General features: G+C 62.2%; 1 protein-coding gene across 1 annotated transcript; it reads right to left on the bottom strand.

Moving 5' to 3' along the window:
* Positions 1–663: 663 nt before the first annotated feature.
* Positions 664–9,336, bottom strand: LOC117885260 (C-type lectin domain family 18 member A-like; the record flags this gene model as incomplete). Its single annotated transcript, XM_034786532.1, has 6 exons — positions 664–1,785; positions 3,115–3,206; positions 3,975–4,071; positions 5,483–5,612; positions 7,451–7,557; positions 9,237–9,336. Coding segments are annotated over 6 exons (564 nt in total), but the record flags the coding sequence as incomplete, so codon positions are not given.
* Between the last annotated feature and the right edge of the window lie 234 nt (positions 9,337–9,570).

Here is a 9,570-nt window from a genome sequence, read left to right as displayed (position 1 = left end):
TGGTGGCAAACACCAGAGGTTTTAAATCCTTCAGTCGTGAGCTCCTGGGGGCTGAGGCCGCATTGTGTGTATGTACAGCACCTTGCACCACGGCCTGATCCTAGACACCCCCACCCAATGCTAATAATAAACCTCGTCTTTCCCTCCCTCGTTTACACTAGCTCCCCAGTCGCCCGCGAGGCTGCCTGGCCAGACAGGTTCTGAATTTCCAGTATAAAACCCAAGCAGAGCCCCCCCCCCCCCCCCCCCTCCCAGCAGCAGAAAATGGCCAAGCCCCCTTGCTTTCTTTTACTTTGCAGGGCACTTCACGATCTCCCAGCCGAGGTCTGCTGTGCTCTGGGGCCTTCCCATTCCCTGGGGCCCTGGCCACACGCAGCTCTTTGCAGAGCGGTTCCTTGCCCAGCTGGGACAGCTTAGGGGGCAGGCGAGCAGAGCCCTGGGATGGCAGGCAGGAGTGGGAGCCCTGTCCCAGCGTAGGATGCCAGTGGGAAGTGGTAGGAGAGATGATTGCAGCAGGGAGCAGGTGACAGGCTGAGGAGGGCCCCTGGCTTTTGCTTCCACCACTCCCCATTTTTCTCCTCCTTTTGCCTCACGCCAAGGCGGGTGGCTCCCAGCCGCTCACCCGGGCCAGCCCCGCAGCTAGAGACAGGACATGCGCAGCAGGAGGGACAGACGGCTTTATTAGAACAGCCCCAGCTCTCAAACAGCGGGAAGAGTTCGTGTCGCCTAGACAGCGCCCCCGGCCGGAGCGCATGCTACACAGGGCGAAGGAACAGGCCTGAACCAAAAAGCCTCTAGGCCTAGGGGAGGTCAGAGCCCTGCTCTGCTAGGTTAGCGGGTCGGTACCGGAGCTAGCCAGCTTCGTTAGCGCTGAGCCGTGGTGGGACTGACTGGCACAGTGAAGGGGCGTGGGGCCGAGAGTGTGGCCACGCTGCACCTGCCTGCCCAGGGAAGGCTGCCCCTTGCAGCCGAGCTGCAGCGGGAGGCGGGATGGCCCTGGCTAGTGACTGGACACCGAGGCCTAGACCCGGCAGCCACATCTGCCTTCTTTGCAGGGCACGTCTCGGCTGTGATTCCTGGGGCCCCGCCCCGCACCCCACAGCCCTGGCAGAGCACTGCCAGCTCTAGGCGGGACAGGCACCCTCTTGCTCTGTGCCACTCAGCTCCCCAGTCCGCTCCCGCCAGCGACTCCCGTCTCAGGGCCGCAGCGCTATGGACTGGGGGTTACCACCGGGGGGTGCCCTGCTCCCTCTGGCCCAGCCGGGGGAAGCGAGGGGCTCCCTGCACTGACGTGCCATCACGCCCCGGAGGAAGGGGGTGGGGACACGAAGCAGCTGCCCTTGCCCCAGCAGCCACGTGTGAGAGAGGGGCTATTTTACAGGCGCTCGGGGCTGTTCCGTGGACAAGGGGCTGGGATGCACCCCAGAGACCCCCACCTGGCTCGACCGCGATGGCTCTGGTGGAGTCAGGGTCCCTGAAGCAGCTGTGCGGGTTGATCTGGCCCCCCCACGTCACCGCTGGAAGGGCAGCCCGGGAAGCGCTCTCTCCCTGAGCGCTCGGCAGGTCCTGGTGCCACCTCCGGCGCCCGGCCCTCAGAGAGGGGTGTCAGCGTGGCTGGGATGGGCTGAGCGCCCGGGGAGCTGGAGAGGACCCGGCAGAACAGGGGCAACGGATTCTTTCTCTCAAGCTGCGTGCGGGCTGGAGGCGACGCCGCACCCACCACCCAGCAGCTGGAAGCTGTGCGGGCTCAGGGCTCCGGCTGCCACAGGGAGATGTGTTCCTGAGCTGCAAAGGATCACAGCCAGCGTTAGTGCTACCTCGCCAGGGTCGGGCCCGCAGCCCACGGCCAGCCAGCCGGGCCCCATAACAACAGAACCCCCAGATCCACCCCAGCACGTCATGGGAGCCCTAACTCCATGAGCTAACAGCAATAGTAGGCTGTTATCCTTTATGTGCACTAGCCCCTAGAGGAGGCACAATGCACACATTACCCCAGATCGGGGGGGTCTCAAACTTCATTGCCCCATGACCCCCTTCTGACAACAAAAATTACTACATGACCCCAGGAGGGGGGACCGAAGCCTGAGCCTGCCTGAGCCCCGCTGCATCGCCTGGGGCGGCCAAAGCCAAAGCCCCAGGAGGTGGGGGGAAAAGCCGAAGCTCAAGGGCTTCAGACCCAGGCGGGGGACCTATAACCTGAGCCCAGCCGCCCAGGGCTGGGGCCCTCAGGCTTCTGTCCCGGGTAGTGGGGCTCAGGCTTCGGCCCCAGGCCCCAGCAAGTCTAAGCCAGCCCTGGCAACCCCATTAAAATGGGGTCCTGACCCACAGTTTGAGAACCGCTGCCCTAGATAAAATGGTAATTGGGCACTATGTAGCTAGCGCACCCAGACTGGGTAATGGGGACAGACCAGGCAGGTGTGTGCCAGCCGGCACCCAGCCACGCTCGCCCTCCTGCGAACCAGCCTAGACCTGGGCAACGTGCATCAGTTCCCGTGGCACAGTTCAGATCCAGGAAAGGGCTGTTTTAAAACTTTGAAATGAATTGTTGGTGACTGCGGTGCTGGGCAGCGATCCAGGGGCCTGTTAACCAGACTGGGCACAGGAAGGGCAGCAGCCGTGCAAACTACTTCCATGCTGCCCGGCCACCATGCCTCTTGTAGGGACCAACTCTACGGGTAAGAGGTGGCTCATTCTCTGCCAAGACCACTAACGAGAGTACTGCCCTGGGTTACCCAGGCCTGGAATAGCTGGGGACTACAGGTCAGGGATGAGGGACATCAGCAGATCTGTGGGGGCTGGGAGCCCAGGACAGGGCCTGCATGTTGGGATGGGGGGCATCGGCAGAGCTGTGAATGGGGAGCCCAAGGCTGGCATTTCAGGCGGAAGGGCATCGGCAGAGCCATATGTGTAGGGAGCCCAGCAGGGGCTGTATGCGAGGGCCGAGGGGCATTGGCAGAGCTGTCTGGGATGCTGCAGTTCAGGGCTAAGGGGCGCTAGCACAGCGCACAGGCCTGCCACCCAAGCACTAGCCAGCAGCTGGCTCAATGCCTGCATGCCCCTCCCCACGCAGAGCGGGTTACGGGCGAGGGAGAGGAGAGAAGCTGGGCCACTCACCAAACTGGCAGATGTAGCGGTTTCGCGTCTTGCAGCGCTGGTCATTCCAGTTGAAGGCGGCTGATGCCTGGAGCTCAACACAGTTCCCAAACCTGAGACACAGAGCAGAGGACGTCGGTCCAAGGCCCAGAACGGGAGCACGGGGTGCAGGAATCCCAGAGCAGAGAGGACAGCGGTCCCATGCCCGGGAGGGGAGCAGGGGTGCAGGAGACCCAGAGCAGAGAGGGAAGCGTTCCCAGCCCCGGGAGGGGAATAGTGGGGGCAGGAGTCCCAGAGCAGAGGAGAGCTGTCCCAGGCCCGGAGGGGAGCAGGGGGTGCAGGAGTCCCAGAGCAGAGGAGAGCTGTCCCATGCCCGGGAGGGGAGCAGGGGATGCAGGAGTCCCAGAGCAGAGAGAACAGCTGTCCCAACCCTGGGAGGGGAATAGTGGGGGCAGGAGTCCCAGAGCAGAGGAGAGCAGTCCCAGGCCCGGAGGGGACTATGGGAGCACGTGGTGCAGGAGTCCCCGAGCACAGAGAGTGGTTCCTGTCCCAGAACAGGAGGAGGGGGTGCAGGAGTCCCAGAGCAGAGGAGAGCTGTCCCAAGACAGGAGGGGAGCAGGGGGTGCAGGAACCTAGGGCAGAGAGAAGCGCGATCCCATGCCCAGGAGGAGAGCACGGGGTGCAGGATCTGGGGGCAGGGACCAGCTCTTTGTTCTGTGTTCGTACACTGCTTGGCACACTGGGGGCTTGGGCCATGACTGGCGTTTCTAGGTTCTCCTGCACTACAGCGAATAAATATTGACAGGTGCCGCCGGCGGGCTCGGTGCCATCGGGCCTTGGACCAAGCAGGAGTAGCAGCAGCCCCTGCCCTGGTCACTTACCGCTGGCTGTCTGGCTGGCCGAACGCGAAGCTGGTGAAGGAGTGCTGGGCGCCGGTGTCCCAGCGGAACAAATCCTTGGATGTTTTATAGGTCAAACCTAAACGAGAGAGCACAGGGGACGTCCTGGGGCTCCAGTCCACAGGGGCACAGCGGCAGCTGCGCACCACCACAGCGCTGGGCCTGAGTCTCATCACACAAGTCCCCATTGGCTGCATCTCCGCCGAGGAGCAGGGCTGGCTGTCCATGTGAGTGAGCAGCCCCAGCAGCACAGCGACCGCAGGGCCATGAACCGCGAGGGATCTGTGCCCCTGCGGCTGAGCTGTGTGTCACGAGCCCCACGCTGCTAGCAGCGATTCTCCATTAGCTCAGGGGACTTTGTTCTGTCCCTGCTGCCATCAGGAAGTTAAGATTGTATCACACTCCCAGCTCTGAACTTGCCTGCACTGCGAAGCCGCACGTGGGCTCTGCCGACTCAAACAGCCGGGGCTGCACGCTCAATGCCTCTAGCAAGCCAAACACCTTGCTGTGCGTGGCAGCCTCTGGGCTAGTTCCAATGCCCTGTGCCCGGCCCCTAGAGAGACGGGGCCCATCCCCCCTCCCCACCTCGAGCTCCCTCACACTCAGAGGGCATTGCATTGCGAATACCCCACAGGCCAGCCCCGGGGCCAGCCCCCACGGAGGGCACAGTGTGGCAGCTGTAGCTGGGTGCGGGTTCCCAGCCTCTCACCCGAGCCAAACTCCTGCAGCTGTCCCTGCTGCTCACACACCCTTTCCAATCCCCCCCGCTGAGCCACCATCTCCCAAGGCTGCCAGTGGGTAACTTCGACCCAGTCCCAACAGCGAGGCAGCATGGTTTGGCCCAGTGACTCCAGGCTGAGGTGTCAAGATATCCTGAGTTCTAATCCCGACTCCCAGGGTGACCCCTGGCAAGTCATGGCCCCGCTGTGCCTTGGTTTCCCCAGTTGTGAAACACAGATACCTCCCTCCTGGGGGGCTGGGGAGGGTTAATGCTAAGTATTATCAGACAGCAGCACTTCCATCAGCAGCCTGAGGGAGAACATCACCCCATGAGCAACTCTGCCCCTCAGAAACAACCGCAACCGAGTTCATTCATTAGCTCCTGTCTGCAGAGCACTTTGAAGACGACAAGCTCTGTGGAGATGCCAGGACTGTGATCACTTAGGGCATGTGATCCGGAAAGCGGGGCTGGATTTTACTGTACCTAGGTGCTGCCCTACAATCGCAGCGAGGACTTTTCAAAGTTGGAAAGACGGGACTCCAGCCTTTGCACACAGCACAGAGCTCTGCACCCGCCTCGGGATCCCGCCAGGGTGACCTTGCACTCTCTGCCGGCAGCGCTAGGACAGACTGCATTGTCCTCCCTCCGGGCTGGGACCCAGCCTGCAAGGTCTCTGGGGCCGCGATCACCTCCTCCTTGCCTCTGGAAAGTCCTGTCCCAGCCCTGGGGCTCCAGCTGTCGTTCCGCAGCAAAAACTGCAGCCACTCACCAATCCAGAAGTTCCGGGTCTCAAAATCCGGCTCTGTCACCTCATTGGTGGGTTCCAAACGCCCCAGGTAAAAGGCCAGAATGTCCTGCACTTTCTGATTTGTGATCTGGGCCAGCCTGGCTCCTTTCTCCTGCAGGGGATCAGACCCAGACAGCCCAAATCACGAAATCCGTCCAGCCGGCTCCACAGGCTAACCCTGCCCTTCAGCCCCAGTTTAGATCCTGCAACCCAGACGGGCCAGTCCCCATATGTGCACTTTCCCCATCCCCATCAAGCTGTATCCCAAATCCATTCCAGGCAGGCAGAGGAGTCCATTTCCCCAGCGTCTTCTCTTCCACAGGGAACGAAGGGCCTGAAAGCTCCCAGCAGCACTGAGTCTGCTGCGCAGCGTGAACACGTGTGGCCCAGGGGAGCCCAGAGGCTCGCTTGCTTTGTTCTCATGGAACGGACACTCGATAGAGCGACTTGCTCTCCCAGCTGATCGTCACCCCTGTGGGCAGATTAACTCCCAGGGCTCCGAGCCGGCGCTCTGTCTATCGCCTGCCCCAGGTGCACACGAATCGCTCGCGGCACTGGCCTCAGGGATCAAAGCCAAGATCCTGCCTGCAAATGGAGAGAAATTTCCAGCCACAGACGAGGAGCTGGCCTGAGCTGTTCGCTCCCAAACCCCTGCCATGGAAGAGGGCTCAGGCTGCGACACGTGGCAGCCAAACCGGACTGGCCGCTCCCCCTGGGGCGACTCGGGAGTGAAATCGATGGAATGGCCCGCGGGGGCGAGAGCCTGAGGGGCGGGGGAAGGGCTGGCATGATGCGTCTCGCTGTGGGCTGCACCCGGACGCCCCCGCAGATCTCCCTTCCTGCGGCCCGTCCCCTCGGCTCGCCAGGGTCAATGGTCAGGTGGGACATGCCGCCGCAGGCCAGGGTGGCTCGTGACACCCAGCCCCGCTCCCGGGGCGTGCTGTCCCCCACAGGAAGCCATTAACAAGCCGGCTCGAGGGGGGCTCTTTTAGTTACACTGCAGAGGCTGTTTGAGCCAGAGGCTCCAGGTCCAAGCCCTTCTGCCAGGACCACGGGACTAGCACCGGGGTGTACAGAACGTGGGCCGGCTGCCACTCCCACACCACCGCCAGGCCAGCCAGAGCCCAGCCCCGGAGCACTGCCGAGAGTAGGCGCCGCAGGTGACAGCACCCTGCAGCCTCTGATTGGCCCATGCTCCCTATGTAACCGGGGAGGGTGCCTAGCAGGCTGTCTGGCCCGCTGTGACTCCAGACCCCATCCTGCTGCCTGTTCTCCAGTCTCCGACCCAGCTTCGCTCTGACCCTCGCTCGATTCCTCCCATCCCTGCTCGCTGACTAGCGCCCCGTGGCTGGCCTTAGCGTGTGGACACAGCCCGGCCGTGACCAGCAGGCCACGCTGCCTGCACCCTGGTCTCTTTCATCCGCCCAGGGGCATCGTGTAACATTTGCTCACAATTCGCAATTCGGAAACCACCACAGTTTGTATCGTGCCCACCACGTGCTCAGCCCCTGCCATGCAGTGGTTTGAGGAGCCACTGGAGACCGCCTGAGGTCCCGAGTGAATCCAGATCCCTGCGTTCCTTATAAAACGTGGGGCCTTGGGGACTGAAGAGACCGCAGGGCTGGTGGGAAAGAGCGAAGCCCCCTCCCCAGAGCATGTTAGCACAAGCCTGGATTTCATTCCCCTGTCCCCGGACTGAAATATTATCCAATGTGGTTTCCTAAGCAACGCACTAGCTCTGTCTGCATGAGTGAGTGAGGCTGCCCTCTACTGGACGCACCACAGAAAAGGTAAGAGACCTACTACTCCTAGCAGCTCAGGAGTTCTCCTTTAGGTCAAGCCGTTGTGGCCTGTGTTTTGGGACTGGAAGGAGTAGGGTCTAGCCCTGGTTTCTGGCTCTCTCTATGAACTGGGTCTGTTGCCTGCAGCACAAGGGCTGATGGGGGTTACCTGGCATTTTATTTTGGCTCCATAGTACGTGTCTGCCTCAGAGGAAACCATGAAGCAGTCCCCGTCTATCCTCAGGTCGCAGGTGTGCAAAGGGAACTGAACCTTCGCTGTGAGAGGAAAGAGAGGGAAGGATCAGTCCCTGCTTTAACCCCAGGGACTCTGCCTGCTGGAGAGAAAGTCCGTCACTCAGCAGCCAGGCTCTTACCCGTAACTAGGGCTGCCAACCCTCCAGGACTGGCCTGCAGCCTCCAGGAATTACAGATTAATCTTTAATGAAAGATTCTGTCATGTGATGAAACCTCCAGGAACATGTAACCCGCCCTGTAACTCTCCTCAGCCCAGCAAGCCGGGCGTGTAGGACATGGAGCCGGAAGGACTGGGATCATGCACCGCTCTGGTCTCCCCACAGGGCGTCACTCTTACACCAGGCATTACTCCGGCCCAGCAGCCTTTGCATCAGGCAGGTCAGCAACTCTTAGAGGAGCCCGCACTGGTAGTCAGACGTTTGGGGGAAGTTTGTTCAGCCCCATAAGTGTGGCACCATTCAGCCCCTCCCCTTGGGCAACCAGGGGGTTCATTTAACAGCAGCACGTATCCCCTGGACTATTTTGTTCAGCTCTGACCCGGCCAGCGATGGGCCAACTAGGCTGAGCAGGTCCAGCCACTGCTGGGGAGCATCACATCTGCAACTTGGTCTCATTTCTAGCCAGCAGCTGGGACCGGGAGGGAGGCAGGAGGCGAGACTGAGCAGCCGTCTCCAGAACAGGGAGGGACGGGCAGAAGAGCAACAAATTACAACCAACCAGCCGCCTTGCAGCACAGCAGGGGGCGCCCCCTCCCCTGGAGTAATTTACACCTTTGCAAAGTGAGGGGCGAACCAGGCACCCCCGCCCCCGAGGGCATTTAACACTCACCCAGGCAGCCATGCAAACTGCGACACAAGGTGCTGGCCCAAGCCCGGCAGTGCGCTGATGCCAACCAGACAAGAGCAGCCGGCAGCAAGGCCCCCATCCCTGCAGTAATTCTGTGCCCACCTGGCCACGCACTGGAGAGCACACGGCGCAATCCTGGGCTACTCCCCAACCAGGCCTGCCCCATTCTCGGGTCTGCTCTCCGCGTAGCCCTAGCCCCTTAGGGAACCCATTGGACCCCCTCTGCCTGGGCCAGGGGGACGTCTGCCGGGATCCACGTCTGGCCCTGGCCGCTCTTGGGGCGGGGGCTGATTATAAACAGCTGCTGAAAATGGGTTTGAATTCGGGGGCAAAGCCGTGGCTACAGCTGTACGTACCCGATGCTGACTATGGGCAGGCCCCCCACACCCTGCCAGGCCCGGACTCTGCCCGATACGGTGCAGTGGATTGGGGTGCCACTTGCTCAGCCTGGGATAGAAGAAATCTAAAGAACCGCACAGGGGCACACCTGAGGCCACGACCCAGCTGCCTGGAGTCCTGGGCCCCCGGGGAGCTCGGGGCCCCCAGCAAAGGGGCCGAGTGCTGAAAGCAGTGCAGCCCCCCTTAGTGACCAGCTTGTGAACCAGGGTCAGCAGCCAGCTTGGAGGCCCCATGAGCCGCCGGGGCCCAGCCTGGAATGGCCTCTGGGCACAGCCTGGGAGGGGAGGAGCCGAGCTGGCTCCCTGTGCCCGTTGGCAGGGAGTGTGAGGGCTGCACCGGGCTGGGACCGCAGCTGTCCCTTTCCGGAGGACGTAGGGGGAACCGCCCCCCCCCCCCCCCCCCCCCCCCCCCCCCCCCCGCAGCAGCTGGGGCCCACGTGACGGAGCCGGACTCACTGCCGCACTCCGCTCCGCCGTAGCCGATGTCGCAGAGGCAGGAACATTCCTCCTCCCGGAACCGCCCGTGGAGACACTGGATGCTGCACTTCACTGCAAGAAAAACGGGCAGTTAGTCTGCACCCCGGCCTGGCGCTGGCTCCCCCCCCAGCCTCCTGTTCCCTCCTGGCAGCGTCCCAGTGGAGCCGGCACAAGCTCGTAAACACCTCGGCAAGCACCACAGACACAACTGCAGGCTCTGCTATGCACACGGGGGCATGATAGTGACACCGCAGGGGACACACACCCTGCATGGGTCACGCAGGTCTGCACACACACACACACACACACACAC

This window comes from Trachemys scripta, chromosome 11 (assembly GCF_013100865.1).
Source record: "Trachemys scripta elegans isolate TJP31775 chromosome 11, CAS_Tse_1.0, whole genome shotgun sequence".
NCBI lineage: Eukaryota > Metazoa > Chordata > Testudines > Emydidae > Trachemys > Trachemys scripta.
The sequence above is the reverse complement of the archived record's forward strand: the minus strand, read 5'-3'. Positions and strand labels throughout refer to the sequence as shown.